The sequence below is a fragment of the Myotis daubentonii genome, chromosome 8 (assembly GCF_963259705.1).
Source record: "Myotis daubentonii chromosome 8, mMyoDau2.1, whole genome shotgun sequence".
In the NCBI taxonomy this organism is placed as follows: domain Eukaryota; kingdom Metazoa; phylum Chordata; class Mammalia; order Chiroptera; family Vespertilionidae; genus Myotis; species Myotis daubentonii.
Window position 1 is genome coordinate 5,022,068 of NC_081847.1, and position 17,661 is coordinate 5,039,728.

Here is a 17,661-nt window from a genome sequence, read left to right on the forward strand (position 1 = left end):
CCCTGCTGCTTCATGGTAGAAAGGAGCTGGGCCAACATTTTCTCCTCGGCACCTCTTTGATGTAGACGAGGAGAGATGAGGCAAACCCGGCAGGAAAACTGCATTGAACGCAAAGCAAAACCATCTCAGGAAAGTCCAGACAGTATTTTTCTACTGCCCCACTGGTCTTGGGGGAAGAAAAATGCAGATTCACGGAGACTTAAGTATCGGTTTTATTGTGTACAAAAGCCAGCACACAGTAATGATCCTAACAGCAAGTAACACATGCTGAATGTTTTCAGGCTGCTTGGAATGGTGCTCTGTCCATGTAATGAATAAATAATACTGCTTCTCTGTTACATGAAATACAGTACCACCAAGAGTTTTATATTTTAATGTAGCTGATCAAGCAAGTGCGCATAAAGGAAAGCATTAATGGGCAACGTTTATATCCCGGACGGTAGGAAGTCTTATGTCTTTTCGGAAACTAACAGCCCTGGGGACAATTCCGAACATCTTCCTGTAGCTGTTAGCCATCATAAGGCCCACAATAGCCTCGCCCCCATCTTTTTGTCTTCAGCCCCCAATGTCACCCAAACTTTACTGACTAAACCTTCAGCCAATTTAGTCAGTAAAGTTTTGAGAAACCATCTAAACGTAAACAATTGTAGATAATACTGGTATATTTTTGTAGTTCATTTTTATACGTTTTTAAAACTTTCCCCACTGACTGATTCTAAGCCTAAGTCATTCTTCTTAACACTCTCTCAACTTTTTGGTTACTTTGTTTCCCTTTGGGTTGTTTTAATTTGTTTAAATGCAACTTGTATGTAAACAACTCCCCAGAAATAAGAGGCACTTCTTAGAAACACGGTGACTATTCACTAGACGAGCAGGAAACTCGGTGGCTTAGATATGAACTAAATGAGCTCATACCTACACTTTCCCACGCCGCTTGAAGACCACGGCATTCATCTGCGGCATGTGGTGCATTCAGATGTTAGATCTGTGATCAGAAATCAAAAAACCAGCCCAGCTGGTGTGGCTCAGTGGTTGAGCATTGACCCATGGGCCAGGAGGTTGCTAGTTCGATTCCCAGTCCGGGGACATGCCCAGGTTGTGGGCTCCATCCCCAGTGAATGGCATGCAGAAGGCAGCCGGCTGATGCTTCTCTCTCATCGATGTTTCTATCTCTCTATCTTTCTCCCTTCCTTTCTCTCTAAAAATCAATAAAGACATATTTGTAAAAAAAAGAAATCATAAAACCAGAAGTGTGCTCATCGCTAATCCCCTGCACTATTCATCAAGGTCCCTGACCCCATCACAACAACAATGGTTAAAATAAACCATCAACCTGAGGCAAAAGAGGAAGCAAGCTAAGCCACTTTGTCAGTCTTTAAAAACCATCCTGTCATGTGACGTTATGACTGCTCCCCGAATTAAGTAACCACCTTCAATGCAAAGAACAAATGTAACATCCGCGGTGTCACCTCTGAATTTCTTAAGTGTGACGGTCCTCCGCTCAGACCACAGGAAGCCAACAAAGTGAAGCAGGTTGGCCTCTCCCTGCAGGTGCCCCAAGAGCACCCACATGGGATGGACACTGTGCCTGGATAGGCAGCAACTCTGCGGGAACACTTCCGTGTTCGCATCAGGAGCACACGTGTGTGTAATGGGCTTACAACGATTTATTGGCCAGAAACTCCTAAAGAGCTGTGTAAAAACCTGGCAGAGAAGGAATCATGAGTGCCTGCCAGTGTGTTTAAAGGACCCACCTGTCACACTCACAAGGAGCAGGGCAGCCAGCAATGCATGGGGTGAGCCAGGAAGCCCAGAAAGAAAAGAAGAGTCTCTATGTTTTCAAAACACAGCACATAGACTGGGAACTAAAGAATGCTCTAGTGAGGACTAGGGAAGTAATGCATATGAGATGTCCAGCTTCTGTCTGTGTAAAAGGTGTAAGATCTCGGGGTAAGAGCTTGCTTTCTCCAGGCGGGGGTTGGGGGGGGGGGTTGTTAAGGATGAGGAGGGGGGATAGGAGGTAAAAAATGTAAGAAAGGATCTGGAAATATGTGAAAATAAAGTCTGGGAAGAAAAAGACTACCATAAAAATTTTATGTTATTTAGTATGACTGAAATCAGATTAAAACAGGATCTTAATATTTAACATTTGCCTATTATTTTAATTACTAGGGGCCCGGTGCACGAAATTCGTGCACTGGGTGTGGGGGAGGGGAGGGGAGGGGAGTGTCCCTCAGCCCAGCCTGCCCCCTCTCACATACTGGGAGCCCTCAGGCGTTGACCCCCATCACCCTCCAATTGCAGGATCGGCCCCTTGCCCAGGCTTGACGCCTCTGACAGAGGTGTCAGGCCTGGGCAGGGACCCTCATTTCCCCCCATCACTGGTTCTGCCCCCAGCCCAGGCCTGATGCCTCTGGCCCAGGCGTCTGGCCCGGGCAGCGGGGACCCCCAGACCCCTCTGATTGCTGGCTCTGCCCCTTGCCCAGGCCTGATGCCTCAGCCAGAGGCGTAGACCCGCATCACCCTCTGATCACCTGATCGGCCCCTTGCCCAGGCCTGACGCCTCCGCCAGAGGTGTCAAGCTTGGACAGGGGACCCCCATCGCCCCCCAATCACTGGCTCTGGCCCCCACCCAGGCCTGAGGCCTCTGGCCCAGGAATCATGCCTGGGCAGGGGACCCCCATCTCCCTCTGATCGCTTGCTCCACCCCCCGCCCAAGCCTGATGCCTCTGACCCAGGCTTCAGGCCTGGGCAAGGGGACTATCATATCCCCCCAATCCCCGGCTCCGCCCCCCGCCCAGGCCTGATGCCTCGGCCAGAGGAGTTGACCCTCATCACCCTCTGATCACCAATCACCGGATCGGCCCCTTGACCAGGCCTGAGGCCTCCGGCAGAGGTGTCAGGCCTAGGCAGGGGACCCCCAGCTCCCCGCGGTTGCAGGCTCCGCCCCTGCCCAGGCCTAACGCCTCTGGCCTAGGCGTCCGGCTCGGGCAGCGGGGACCCGCAGCTGCAGCGGCCCCGCGATCGTGGGCTTCGCTTTAGGCCCAGGCAAGGGACCCATAGCTCCCGGGACTGCCAGCTTCGACCGTGCCCAGCTCCCATCGCTGGCTCCACCCCTACTTCCTGCTATCACTGGCCAGGGCGGCAAAGGCGCCTGATTCTCCGATCATGGCTGGGGGCTTCTTCCTGCTTTCCCTCTCTCCTCCCTGCATTGTGCCTACATATGCAAATTAACCGCCATCTTGTTGGTAGTTAACTGCCAATCATAGTTGGCAGTTAACTGCCAATCATAGTTGGCAGTTAATTTGCATATAGCCCTGATTAGCCAATGAAAAGGGTATCGTCGTACGCCAATTACCATTTTTCTCTTTTATTAGTGTAGATGTGTATCTTGTCCTTATGCTGCTAACTTAGAAAGCACCTTGGATGCCATTGACTACTGAGGGAAAAGTCTGCAAGCTATTAGATATTTTCAAATGAGAGAGCCACGTTTTTCATCTGCCCCAAAGGTGAAAACATAGAAACATGTAAACGGAATACTCTTTTAAAGGGTTAAAGTCAGCTACCATTATTAAACATACCTGGAGAGTATTAGACTAAGTGAAATAAGCCAATCAGAGAAACACAAATACCGTATGATCTCACTCACATGTGGAATCTAATGAGCAAGATAAACTGGCAAACAAAATAGAAACAGAGGCCTGGATACATGGAACAGATTGACAGCTGTTGCCGGGGGAGGAGGAAGAGGGACTGGATAAAAGACGGTGAAGGGATTAGCCAAAGAACATATATGCATAACTCAGACACAGATAACAGTGTAGTGATGGCCAAAGGGAAGGGGGGGCTGGGGCAGGGTGGAAGTAGGCAAAGGATGAGGGGGATGGGGACAGCTGTAATAGTGTCAACAATAAAAATAAGATAAATTTAAAAACATACTGTGCAGCAAAAAGTAGTCAAACAAAGGTTTCAGAGCTATTCCCACTAAATCAGCAGAATCTCATGGCACAGCCCAGGGACACTTAGATGTGACGTAACTGCAGTGCAGCAGGACGCCTCCGGAGTCCGCAGCCGCGGGGCCAGCAAGCCTGCCAGGAAGACATGCAGCACCTTCATCCCCATCCACGGCCCACTCTGCCCCCCAGAGCCAGATTCTGAACTCCTGCTCTTGCAAACTAAAAAGATCATTATTCTGACCTCCGACAGCAGGATCTGGGTCCCAAATCAGGAATGTAATAGCTGTTACATTCCAAGTGGTTCCATGTGTTTCTAGCTCAGAGGCCCTTTGTCCACAAACTCTATACGGTGGCTCCTCTTCAGGGCTGGGGGGCCATGTATTCCATGCTGGCCCTCCTGACAGCACGTCACGCTCACCCACTGACTTCCCACCCTCAGCTTAGAGAACACAAATCTAAGATGCTGCTTCTTTTTAACCAACATCCAGGAAAATGTATGAAAACATTAGATTCTGTGGTCTCTGTGTAGCAGGTGGCTTTGTGATAAATGATTTTGCTCAAAATCCATGCTCCCCAGTTTGACAAGGAGCCAGACCTTCTAGGGCTGAATAGGACAGCTTCTGCTTGGAGGGCTCATGATGGGGACAAAAGAGAGAGTCCTGACCGCCTTGGACACTGGCATCCGGCACCGGCCGTCTTGGACGCTGGTGACCGGCACTGTTAAACTGTGGGCACTGTTTTCGTGAAGGGAAAGTGGAGCTCAACCTCCAAGTTCTGTTCTCCACAGCCGCCCACCGGCTCAGTTAACTCTTGCCCGGGGAGTCGTCACTCTGTTCCTTTACCTGGTACAGACCTTGGTTAATTATTACCCAATGGCTGTCATTTCTTAAGACTGTCAACATGAAGAAAGGCTTCCCAGCATCCTTTTGTTGAAAATACCTGGTGGGGGGACTGAAGAGCCAGGCAGCCCCAACGTGGCAGTAATCATAACGCTTCTTGACATTCGAATCTTGTCACTATCGGGGGCCTCATATTTAGGGTTCTGCTGGTCTTCACAGCTCACCATTTCGGATGTTATTTGAATTTACGTGGGTTCTGCTTTCCTCCATTCGTTCTGAGTTTTTTCTCACTGGCTACGGAGGCCTGACCACAGTTATCTGCGTTTCCCTTTTTCCTCGGATTTGCATGTGCTTGCGTTCTGGAGGTCTTGGGGGGGTCTGCTGCGTCCAGGTTCCCGGGGAGCGCTGGGCCGCGGAGGTTACTGCTGCTCTCCATCCTGCGGCTGCTGTCGCTGCCGGCCAGGTCCCAGCGCGGCCGAGGGCTCCTGCTGCCCTTCTCCTCGGCCCGCGCGCCCGGGACATGCTTCTGAGAGCACAGCCTGCTGGTGCTGAGCCCGTCCAGGGGCTTAGCGGAAGTCTCCAACCAGCAGTGGGGCGGGTGGCCTTCGCGGGGAGCGCCTTTCTTCCGCGAAGGGCCCGACTTGGGGGCGCAGTCCTGGTGGGGCCTGGACCCAGCGCTGGCCGGGGGCTTGCTTCTCCCCGGGCTCTTCAGAGGCCCCGCGGGCCCCGGCAAGGTCCCAGGCGCGGGGGGCAGCCGGGCTTTGGCCGCCGCCTTTGCTCTCTCGCCCTGGACAGTCAGGATTTGCAGCCACTCGAGCTGCACCAGCCGGTCCACGTACTTCCCCAGAAGCCCTCCTGCTCGTGGCGCGGGGGCCGGCCTGGGCTCCGTGTTGGCGAGCAGAGCCATGTCCCGCAAGTCCCAGGAGTTACAAGGCGGCGGGAGGAAGTCGGGGTAGCAGTATTCGGGTCTGGCGTGGCCCTGACCTGGTTGAAGCTCAAGGTCGAAGCAGACCGGGTCGATCTCCTCGGCTCGCAGACGCAGGTCCGGGGGTGTGCGTGGGGACGGGGGGCAGGGGACGCGCTCCGAGTCGGAGAGGTCGCTGGCACTGTCCTCCTCGGAGTCCTCTTTCATGAGCCTCAGGGACTGGAAGTCCAGCAGCAGCTTGTTCCCCGAGGCCCCCGGACATCCGGGCCCCAGCGGACTCCTTTTGGCTTTACCTTCTGGGAAAATGCTTCCTCCAAGCTCCTCCCCAGCCGGAGGGGAGACGCGGAGGAGGCTGCCCTTTGGCCTGGAAGGAACAGGAAGGCCTCCGGACTCGCTCTGCCTTTTCCCTGAAGCGTTCTTCCAACGTGGCACTTTATTCCAAGACCGGCCGGCCTCCATGCTGCTGTGAGAAACAAAACTGCGCTTCTTAGTACCCAGTACCCGGGACAGACACTGTCTGCCTGCCCCTCGCCCACAGAACCACCTGGCCAGGGCTAGGGGCCAAAGGCAGGCCTCGCAGCTCCCGGAGCGAGCAGGTCTACAGACAACCCAGAAACTGGTTCTGGAAACGCCATACACCCAACACAGGTGCCAGACATGCCTGCACAGATTCTACTTTATATCATTTACCAACATTTCTTAAGAGCTCAGGTTATTATCCTAGGCCACTGTGTATACTTTGAAAACCACTGGTTTGGAAAGAGTCTGTTGGAGAACTCTCAACCTGTTCTGTTAGCGATGAGCGGTGTTTAATAACATTCAGGAGGAAATCCGCGGCTTCCTCTTATATGCCTGTGTTAAATGAAGTGTAAACAAGATGTAAAAGGCATGTTTTATAGAACTTACTAGCTGGTGGGGATCCTGAGCCAACTAAAATCTATAATAATAAAAGTGTAATATGCTAATTAGGTCGGACAGCCAAACGACCTTCTGGGCGTCATTCTGGATATCCTTCCAGACAAAGCCGCGGCAGCAGGGGCCGAGGCAGAGGCGGTTAGAGGCGATCAGGCAGGCAGGCAGGCCAGCAGTTAGGAGCCAGTGGTCCTGGATTGCGAGAGGGATGTCCAACTGCCAGTTTAGGCCCAATCCCACATCAAGCCTAGACTGGCATTCGGACATCACCTGAGGCAGCGGTTCTCAACCTGTGGGTCGCAACCCCTTTGGCGGTCAAACGACCCTTTCACAGGGGTCGCCTAAGACCATCCTGCATATCAGATATTTACATGACGATTCATAACAGTAGCAACATTACAGTTATGAAGTAGCAACGAAAATAATTTTATGGTTGGGTCACAACATGAGGAACTTTATTTAAAGGGCCAGAAGGATGAGAAACATTGCCCTGAGGGGTCCCAGATTGTGAGGGGGTGCAGGCCAGGCTGAGGGACCCTCCCGAGTGCACAAATTTCATGTACTGGGCCTTTAGTCGTATATAATAAAAGGCTAATATGCAAATAGACCCAATGGCAGAACAACCGAACAAACAACTGTTCACTATGATGTGCGCTGACCACCAGGGGGCATGTGCTAGAACATGGTGGGTGTTGGCCATGGTAGGATGGTAGAGCAGGTGAGTGGGGGTGCCAGACCAAGGCAGGGCACCAGTCACTGTCATTGGGGAGAGCCTCTGGTGGTTACTGAAAATTCTTTGCTGTGGTCCCACCTGGCACTTGCACCTGCTGCCAGCACCGGTCCCGCTTACACCTGCTGCAAGTGCCGTGGCTGCTGCTCGCACCCGCTGCCAGCGCCCAGCACCAGCCCTGACTGTTCAGCGCCGTCAGCGGGTGCAAGCAGCAGCTGCTGGACCCAATCACCCCTCAGGGCTTCTCCATCTCCCCCTGCTCCTGAGGGGAGATAGGGGCCGGCAGCCGCCTCTTGCACCCACTGCCAGTGCTGGCCCTGCTCGCACCCACAGCCAACGCCAGAGCTGCTGCTTGTACCCACTGCCAGTGCCCGGAGCCAGTCCTGATTGCTTGGCGCCGTCAGTGGGTGTGAGCGGCAGCTGCTGGCCCTGATCGTCCCTCAGGGCTTCTCCACCTCCCCATGCGATCAGGGCAGCAGCTGCCGCTCACACCTGCTGACGGTGCCGGCTTCAATCGCTTCACACCTTCAGCGGGTGCCAGCGGGGCTGATGCCGTCAGCGCATGAAAGCAGCAGCAGGGCTGTTGGCAGACAGCTGACCAGAGTCCACAGCGGGAGGGGCTAGGCAAAGGTGCTAAGGATGGGTCGAGACCCACCCCTATGCCTACCGCAGCCTCGCGACCCACAGTTCCTTTCAAGGTGCACGGATCTGTGCACTGGGCCCCTAGTCTTAATATGAAGAAGTGTAGCATATACAACCTATACCTTCAATCAAAAGCTCATTAGCATTTTGAATAGGAAACAGGAACTCTGTATTTAAAAGGACAGAGTTGCATGGTGTCTTAAGACACAATAAGAATGGAAAACTGGTTAGTGCTGTCTGGTGTGTGGTGGGTAGAGGGAACTTCTGAACACAGTGTGCTTGGCTAGAAGAGCACCCAATTCTTCCTGGGGTAATTCATTCTGAGGCAGGACCCCATATCCGCATTGGCAATATTTTCTTTTCAATTTACTTATCAAGGACATAGCATTTCACTAAGAATAATACTTCTCAGCACCGTATGTCAGAAGGGGCAAAAAACAAAATGGGTGGTGGACATGCAACTAGTCATGTTTAAAGCCACTTGCTCACTCATTTCTGCTAAATAAAAATACAGGTGCATGTTTCTTATCCACAGACATATTATTTTCTTTCCCCAACCACACATAGTCCGTCTGGAGGATCGAGATAGCGCAATTTTACAAGATACAGCAGTTATAGGAAAACCGTTTACCTGCTCTTCTGATGAGATTCACTCATCCTACTCCCTTTCTTGAAAAAATCACAGGGCTGGTCATCATCTAGGGCTGGACACGATGCCTAAAAAACCAGACATGCGGTGATGAATCCCATGAACACACAAGAAACAGGCAGAAACCAGAACAGATCTAAGTATGATCCTCCATCGGGCATCACCTTCTCTGTTGTGCTTGAAATATTCTTGTGCAATCTGTTAGAGGACGGTGAAAGGTGGGGAGGTAGCTTCTTTATTCCTCTTACATTTTGAAAAGACTCCTTACCACTGGAACTATAAGCAACAGAAATCAGTCAATAAATACTTTTTAAATTCATTTTTCAATTATAGTTGACATACATATTGTATTAGTGTCAGGCATAGGACATAGTGATTAGACATTTATATAACTTATCAAGTGATCAGCCCAGTAAGTCCAGTACCCATCTGACACCAGACATGGTCATTAGGATATTGTTGACTATATTCCCGATGCTGTACATTAGGGACTAATTTTATAACTTGCACCTTGTACTTCTTAATTTCTTCCCCCTTTCACCCATCCCCCCACTCCCTTCCCATCTGGCAACCATCAATTCTCTGTATCAACAAGTTTGTTTCTAAAAATATGGAACTCTTCACAAATTTCAAAATTTGCATATGATCCTTGCCCAGGGTCCATGCTAAGCCTCTCTGCATCGGTCCGTTTGGGGATGTTGTTGCCAAAGCCAGCACAGTCCGTGAGTATTTATTGCACATGGTCCTGTATCCAGAGTTGGGCTGGTTCTCACTAGCTTGTTTTTAAAACTTTGTATAGTATTAAAATATTGGTGGGAGAGATTGCCTTATGTTTACAGTTTAATGTTTTCTACTTTATTTTCACAGTGGATATTGGGTACGAGATCACACTGCTATAAACACTGCGAATGGATTCACACACACACACACCATCTCTTTGGAAATAACATCCTGAGGAAATCTGTGAGGCTACGGTCAGGTGTCACTCCAAAGCTCCCATATCCAATCATTCATTCATTCACAAATAATTACAGAAGTGCCTAGAAAATGACAGGATTGTGACAATGTCTCACCGCCCATGGAGCTTAACTCTATTGGGGAAGCTCCCTTTCAAATCCCACTATCACATCAACCCATTAAAAGATTATCAATCTATTAACACAATATCATATCGTCTTATCTCTTGGTGAAATTCTGTTGACTCAGACCACGCAGTGCTGCTACTGCCTCTTGTTCTGAGTGGCCCAACAGCGCCCTGATTGAAGGTGAATGCCCTCTTCAATAACAGCCGCCTGCCTGGAAGGAGGTGGGTTATACATCTTCATCGTCTTCCTGGGACTTCGCTGTATTACTTTTCACAATAAGCATGTATGCCTTTTTGGTCAGTTTACATGTGATGGTAATAAAAATCCCATCTGGGCTCTCACAATTAATGAGGTATGCCAAAATCCACAGGCTTGATTTTAGATATACAGGATGTTCTTTACCAACCCTCTTTCATTAGTTTGGTGTTCTTTCTGCTCTGGACAGTAATGAGGAACCCTCTAGAATTCCTGGCCCCAAGCTGATCCAGGCTTCTGTGTTTTTTTGCACAAAGTTAAGGAGACACATACCCGAAGGCCTGAGGATGCAGAAAACAAGCTCAGGTTGGTGCAGGCTTGCCTCAGAACAAAGCTAAAAGTCCAAGATTTTGGCTGCAAAACGCTTCCCAATAAGGATAGCTGCATCACAGGGTATTAACTCTTGTTCCCACAACTGCCTCTAGGGCAGCGGTTCTCAACCTGTGGGTCGCGACCCCTTTGGGGATTGAAGGACCCTTTCACAGGGGTCACCTAAGACCATCGGAAAACACATGTATAATTACCTATTGCTTTTGTGATTAATCACTATGCTTTAATTATGTTCAATTTGTAACAATGAAAATACATCCTGCATATCAGATATTTACATTATGATTCATAACAGTAGCAAAATTAGTTATGAAGTAGCAACGAAAATAATTTTATGGTTGGGGGTCCCCACAGCATGAGGAACTGTATTAAAGGGTCGCGGCATTAGGAAGGTTGAGAACCACTGCTAGGGGCTTGGCACCTAGAGAGGAACAGCAGCAGCACCGCCCCGCCCCCCAGGAATTGGCTTGTGGTCCTGGGTGGCAAAGCATTGTGGGTGACGTGTGGACCAGACGCTCATCTGTGCAGCGAGGCTCCCTTGGTCCCGCCGAGGGTCCAGGCAGCAGGGCATAAGTACAAAGAGCTGGCCAGCCTAGAGGCTTGAAATGAGCTTGGGGGCCAGCTCCTGGAAAGGTCAGTTTTTGCAACCCCTCCCTCCCTGCCACCAGTAACCCATAAATCCAAGGACCCACAGCATGCGTTTTCCTTGTCTTCCGTTTGTGCAGACACGGATCTATGATCTATAGGCGCGCGGGCCTGACAGACGCAGACAGAAATTGATCAGACCTGTTTCTTGATCGCCCAGGATATGTGACGAGGCCGCCAGCCTTCCTTCCCAGCGCCCTAGCCGGGAAGCGGTTCTGCTGTGCGCGGCGGCAGGGGCGGGCCGGGGGCGGCGCGGCGGCGCGCAGCTAGGCGGCTCCCGGGCGGCGCTCTGGCCCGCGGGAGCCCGCGCGAGGGCGGTGTCACGAGGGGCGGGGCGGGGCGCTGGCTCGCAGGGAGGTTGCACCCAGACCAGTTGCAGCCATGTAAGTCAAGTCGCGGACCGGGAAGGTGGGAGGGGCCGCTCCACCCACGCAGCCTTCCTCTACTGGTAAGAACCTTCCAGGAGGCAGAGCCCCGGTGCGTGCGCTCCCCGGTGGCCCCGAAAAGCTTGCCCTGGAGACAGCATTCGTCTCTTGGGAAACAAGCCCTGTTTTCGCTGCAACTAACGGAAGACCTGGGAGAGGACTCGAGGGGCGAGGCGGCAGAGGGGAGGCGCAGCGGGTCCAGGGTTCCCTCGGGCTGCAGTTCCAGCGGACACTGGGGACTTCTGAGCACGGCTGGGGACGCCGCGAGGTATTGGAGGCGGGGTCGGGAGGCTGCCCCTCCGATTGTACCCCCATCGCCGGGGGGCCTGCTGGGCCATGTCCAGAAGCTCGGGCCCCGCGGTCCTGCCCCGCGCCTTGGGGTTCCGGAAGTCCGCCCCGCGGAGCCTTAGCTGCCTCTCGGACCTGGAGAGCAGTGCGACCCCGGAGGAGCGGCCTTGCCGGCCCCACCGGAGCTGGGGTCGCGCGCCGCCGCCGCCATCCGCACCATCAGGCTGCGACCCCAGCCTGCGACCCATCATCGTGCGGCGGGCGCACTCGCTGCCCAGCTCTCCCGAGCGCCGCCAGAAGGCCACGGGCGGCCCTGGCGCGGCGTGCAGGCCGGACTGCAGCCGGCAGCACCGTGTGCGCTTCGCCGACGCACTGGGCCTGGAGCTGACGCAGGTCAAGGTGTTCAACGCGGGCGACGACCCCTCGGTGCCCCTGCACGTGCTGTCGCGGCTCGCCATCAACTCGGACCTGTGCTGCAGCCGCCAGGACCTGGAGTTCACCCTGCAGTGTCTGGTGCCTGACTTCCTGCCGCCCATCGAGGCAGCCGACTTCGGTGAGCGCCTGGGGCGGCAGCTCGTGTGCCTGGAGCGGGTCACCTGCTCGGACCTGGGCATCAGCGGCACCGTGCGCGTGCGCAACGTGGCCTTCGAGAAGCAGGTGGCGGTGCGCTACACCTTTTCCGACTGGCGCAGCACCCACGAGGCTGTGGCCAGGTGGCGGGGCCCCGCGGGTTCTGAGGGCACTGAGGACGTCTTCGCCTTTGGCTTCCCAGTGCCACCCTTCCTGCTGGCGCGAGGCTCCCGCGTGCACTTCGCAGTGCGATACCGCGTGGCCGGCGCTGAGTACTGGGACAACAACGATGGTCGAGACTACAGCCTCACCTGCCGCAACCACGAGCTGCACATGCCCCGAGGGGAGTGCGAGGAGAGCTGGATCCACTTCATCTGAGCCTCGGGCCAGGGACCTGGCGCCTCTGCTCCCAAACCAACCTGCGGTCACTTCGTAGCTGGGCGCTCACAGAAGAGGCAGCTGCTCTTCCCTGCACTCCGTCCCCACACCTAAATCTGACCTCACGTCCTGCTGCAAGGACCCCTGGCAGTGGCCATCCTGCCATCTACTTGAAACGTCTGTGTCAGCTGTAAAATGTAGCCTCCGGTGGCCAGAGGCCTAGTGTGTACCATGCTGGGGACGTGCTGGGTGGGTAGGTGCAGGAGTGCTGGGCTCTCTGAAAGGGTTCTGACTGGGTTTCTGGGAAAGGCCTGCATCCTCCCGCTAGGAAGGCCTGATTGCTTCTGCATGTGTCCTGATTGGGTCTCCGTAAACATCGGTCTTATTTATTATTTTGATGCTGGGACCTTTGATCCCTAGTGGTTGCCTTCCCGGGAGCATTCTGGATTTAACAAGCTAAAAGAGAAACCAGTCTGTGTATTTGTGCCCCAGTGTGACCCCCACCATGGTTCCTTGAGGCATTCCTGCCCTGGGACAAGGCAAACCCGAGCTTGCCAATGTTTGTGCACTTCTCACCGTGGGAAACTATTAATAGGCAAGCAGTGTATGCCCCATCAGTCATCACAACCATTCCTGGGAATCCAGGCTGCCCTGGTGAAGCTGTGTTTCCTGCATCACAGCTGAGAACGAGGAAAAGTTTAAAATGTTAGCAAAACAGCCTCAGTGTCTCTTCTCACATCTCGCACTTCTCTTGCACCTATTTGATAATTACGTATCCGCATGTTATCAGGCAATTAATTCTGTTTAGGCTTGAAACTACCTAAACAGGATAAGAAACTCTGCCTTAAGTTATTAAAAATTTCAGGCACAACGCCCTTTTCAGTTACCTTTTTGATGATCAAGATGACTCTGTCTTTTTAAGCGTCAGACGATTCCAGCAGTCATCTTTCAGAAGTGAGGATGCCAAGCGGAATTAGGAAGTTTATTCAGCAATAGCCAGAGCACTGGAGGAAAAATAATTCACAAATATTTATACTTTTTAATTGTTTTAAATTGTATTTATATATGCCCAGGTTTTATTTTAAGTTATATGTACCTGGTTTTATCAGCTACCTGCCAACTTAATTCTTTGTGCCTTCAGATCAGAGAGTTTCTAACATTGTTGGGACTTGTTTCCCAGTTTTAAAATGTTAAATGCTCTTCTTTCTTTCTTTTCTTTTTTCTTTTTCTTTTTTTTTTTTTTTAAATATCTCCAACTAAGAAGTCAAGGCCATTGTCCCCTGCAGAGGGGACAATGACTTATTAGTAAAACTCCCAGCAAGGGGCTGGTGATGTCTTTTGGTGCTGAGTGATGCTTTTCTGACAACAGGTGCTAGCTCTGAAGCGTGAAAACCCAGCCAGGGTAGACAAGGCCTCCAACTTGTGGAGTTTAATTATGACACAGTTGAAACCTCTGAGGTAAATTGTGACAGCTGTCACCAATGAATTAACTCTGAATTTTTTTAATGCTTGTTGACATTTGTTAAATCAGTATGTAAAGGGCGAGTTTTGCCTTTTAACCAGTTTTTTACAATGGCAACTTTTGTGTTTTTAAAATTCCAAGAAGGAAAAGGCTTTCTGATCTAGAGGGAGTACTTTCTGATTTAAGAACACTGAATTTTGATTTAAAATATTGTGATTAAGTTGAACAAGCTTTGGCTATTAGCATTTTGCACTTCATTAACTTGCAAGAGAGAGAGAAGCCTGGTTGCATTTCCTGTTGTTTAACAAACTGTCCAATTAGGTCAGCACTCCTGTAAGGGCCCTGGCTGCTATGTCCTTGGTCCCAACCCAGATTGCAAGAAATTATCCAGAGTATTCATGTACGAAGGTTAGAGCTGCCAAATGTATAAAAGCATGTAGAGAATCTTATAATCTATGTAAAAGTTACTTGCCAAAAGGTTCTAGTCATGGAGTATAAAGTAAATATTATATCGTCAGTATTAAAAGAACCTCAATGTGCCTTTAAAAAACTTAAATATACTTGCCTAGTTGATAAAGTTCAGCTTAACGAGAACTTTCAGACCCTTAAAAACACTGTTATATTGCTTAAATGTTAACATTTTGTAGTGGGTTGTCTCCCCAAATATATTTTAATGTCTATCATTTGAAGCGATCTCACCCAGACGTAAAATTAAATTGTATGTGCACAAATTGTTAGCTGGAATGTGTTTTTCTTGTAGTCTCATTACAGAAACGTGTTAGAAACTTCTTGATTGTTTAAATAATTTCATGGTTAAGTCTTATTTTTACCTATTACCTAAATAGTCAAACTTAGTGCCTTGCAAAAAAATTTTTTTTTTAAAAATTGTATGCTAGTACCTCAGTTTCTATAGCACAGTTGTGCATGTCTTTGAGAAACTGAAATACAATCTTTTGTGCCAAGTCACATATGAAGAAAGCTCTAGGGCAGTGGTTCTCAACCTTGGCTGCACATTAGAATCACCTGGGAATTTTTAAAATCCTGATTTCTGAGCTTCATCCTCTGGAAATTCTGTTTCTTTGTTATGGGGTGGGGCCACAACATTAGTAACAAAGAAACAGAATTTCTGGAGGATGAGGCCCAGAAATCAGGATTTTAAAAAGATTCCCAGGTGACTCTAATGTGCAGCCAAGGTTGAGAACCACTGCTCTAGGGGGTTGCAGGGGATGAGACAGTATTGTACTCTTGTGTGTCTGACTCCCCCTGGATTGTGCCTTGCACACAGGGGACCGAAACTAATATTCATTGTGTCCTCTCTTATTTGCTTGCCCACAGTGCTAGGTGCTGTATTTGATTTCATTTAATTCTGAAAATTACACTACCTGGTAGATACCATCCCCATTTTTTTTAGTTGAAGAGAGTGGAGCGCACCTGAAGTCCCACAGCTGGTAAATAGCAGTCAGTACCCAAACCTACCCCAGAACCCAATTTTGATGATGATTGATAGAAAAGAATTTTCATCTAACACTATACTCTAAAAACCTATTTAACAACAAATAAGATTAAAAAGAGTGATTGCCTTTTCTTCTTCCTTGTGGTGGTATACTGATGTTTACCAAACAATTCCTATGCTTTTTGTACAAATGAAACAATAAAAGAACTCTAACTCTTCTCCTCTGCTACAAAGTGGCAAATTGAGAAATCACTACTTATAATTTTTGAAGTGTCTGCTGTATCCATTTCTGCATGGCTTATATATTTTACACAAGCACGATTGCTTTTATCTTTTAAACTGATACTTTAAATGGAAACATTGTAAAAAGTCTGGGATATACTGATGCTCCTGCTCAGTATCAGGCCCAGAGGGGCGAAGCCTAATTTCCCATAAGGGACTTGGGTTCTGCCTACTGAAGAGGCAGCCGCTCCTGCTTCCAGGAAACCCAGGCAGGAAACCCTCCAGCAGAACAGGACACGGGCTTGGCAGCCTGGCGGGGCGGGGCGGGGCGGGGCGGGGCGGGGCTGTCGGGAGGAGGGGGCGTGGCCGGCGGAGAGGGAGCAAGACTGACGCAGACTGAGTCTTGGCCAGAAGCCAGGGCTAGGGCGCGGAGGTCCGCGGGGACTTGGTCCGTGTGGCTCTGCTACCCTCTGCCGGCCCGCAGCGTGGGACGCTCCAGAGGGCGTGCAACCCAAGCATCCTCGCAGGTTCGCTGGTCCCCCTCATCTGTGCGGCCCTGACTAGCCCTCCCCGGTGGTTGTGGGGATGGCAGGGGCCCTCGGAGGAAGAGACGGAAGAGAAGCTGAGGCCTCCTCCGGCTGCGCATACCTGAGGAGCAGCCTTCCGGCGAGGACGGCGCCCGGGAGGGGTCAAGGGTCGGGGTTGTGGTCAGGATCAGGATGCTGCAGTCCACTTACTTGAGGCTCAGAGCCACGCCCACCGCGGCCCTCCTGACTCTGGCCTCCTGCTGCCGGCACGCGCAACGGTTACAAGGGGCGGGACCTTGCTGGGCGGTAGCGCTGATTGGACATGGTGCATAGCGCTGATTGGACGGGCGCTTCCCGCCTTCCGCTGGCCGCCTCAGGAGCTGAGACACGACTCTGGGCGGCCGTTGGGTCTGGACTCCACGCAAACTCCGAGAGCGGCAGGTTGAGCTGGGCCCAAGGGCGGGGGACCTGCCGGCCCAGACGGTGAAGGGTGAAGGAGGAGCCATTGTGGAAAAGGCCAGGCAGGCGGTGCCAGGTTTGAGGGCGTCCAGAGGGCCTTGCGTAGCCCGCGGGGGCGGAGGGCGGGGGTGGGGAAGAGGCGCTCTGGGGTCCGAGGGAGCGGTGCTTGCTGTGCGGGCTCAGCCTGTGCTCTGAGCGGCAACGGTCACTGGGTCACTCGGTTAGGGGCGGATGTGACGGGAGCCCTCTCCGTGCCCGCAGTGTGTCTCCGAACCGGGCCGGCTCGGCAGGTGTGATCTTATGGTTTCAGGGTGGAGGCCACGGTGGTTCCCAGGGGTGGCAGTGCGGTGCGAGGTGCGGCAGGCGGGGCGGGACTGGCACAAGGCCCACTTCGGGAGGATGGTGCCCGCCCCAGGCCCCGCCCCGCGGGCCTTCAGGGCCTGCGCTGTCTGCTCGGCTGCCCCTGGATCCCTCTTTCAGGCTCTGTTCCGAGGCCCCCTGTATCCGAATAGTGGTCAGAACAAAATGCTGAATGTCGGGGCGGCATGACGCGTGCTTTATTAGATAGTTGCGTTAACACTTTAGTCGTTACAGAAGGTGTCGCCCTCCCTCTTGGCCAGCGGCTCGCATTTGGGAAACGTGGCATGTAGCGAGGACCTTGTATTGAACTATCGCTGCGTGCGTGCGTGCGTGCGTGCGTCCGGCTTTGCCTCCGGGCTCTGCGAAGCTGCTGGGAGTTTTAACCCTTCGCCGTTTTCTGCCGGCTTGCACACGGAGCCGACCAGGGCGCGGAGCCTGCTGGGTGGACGCGCAGGCCCGGCGCTTCTTGCAGTTATTCTGTCGGGGGCTTCGCCTCGTTCCTTGTTGGCGAGGTGGTGTGTGGTGAGGCTGCTTTAGTTGTGTGCTCTT

The 17,661-nt window shown here is 51.9% G+C and overlaps 2 protein-coding genes and 1 long non-coding RNA gene across 4 annotated transcripts; 1 reads left to right on the forward strand and 2 right to left on the reverse strand.

The window, feature by feature from the left end:
• Positions 1–3,388: 3,388 nt before the first annotated feature.
• On the reverse strand, positions 3,389–11,234 carry FAM217B (family with sequence similarity 217 member B). Of its 2 annotated transcripts, none has more exons than XM_059705161.1 (4): positions 11,110–11,234; positions 8,818–8,929; positions 8,636–8,721; positions 3,389–6,183 (listed from the first exon to the last, which is right to left on the reverse strand). In XM_059705161.1, exons 3-4 carry the CDS (start codon positions 8,659–8,661, stop codon positions 5,031–5,033), a joined length of 1,179 nt encoding a protein of 392 aa, XP_059561144.1. In that variant the 5' UTR covers positions 8,662–8,721; positions 8,818–8,929; positions 11,110–11,234; the 3' UTR covers positions 3,389–5,030. The 2 variants fall into 2 exon arrangements, with proteins under 2 accessions (XP_059561144.1, XP_059561143.1); XM_059705160.1 differs by having other exon boundaries at positions 3,389–6,198.
• A 71-nt stretch (positions 11,235–11,305) lies between these two features.
• PPP1R3D (protein phosphatase 1 regulatory subunit 3D) lies at positions 11,306–13,865 on the forward strand. The gene has a single exon (XM_059705159.1). The coding sequence runs from the start codon at positions 11,730–11,732 to the stop codon at positions 12,627–12,629; it is 900 nt and encodes a 299-aa protein (XP_059561142.1). The 5' UTR covers positions 11,306–11,729; the 3' UTR covers positions 12,630–13,865.
• Positions 13,866–14,924: 1,059 nt separating this feature from the next.
• LOC132239182 (uncharacterized) lies at positions 14,925–15,730 on the reverse strand. Its single transcript, XR_009453994.1, has 2 exons — positions 15,564–15,730; positions 14,925–15,092 (listed from the first exon to the last, which is right to left on the reverse strand). It is a non-coding gene; the product is annotated as an uncharacterized LOC132239182 (long non-coding RNA).
• Between the last annotated feature and the right edge of the window lie 1,931 nt (positions 15,731–17,661).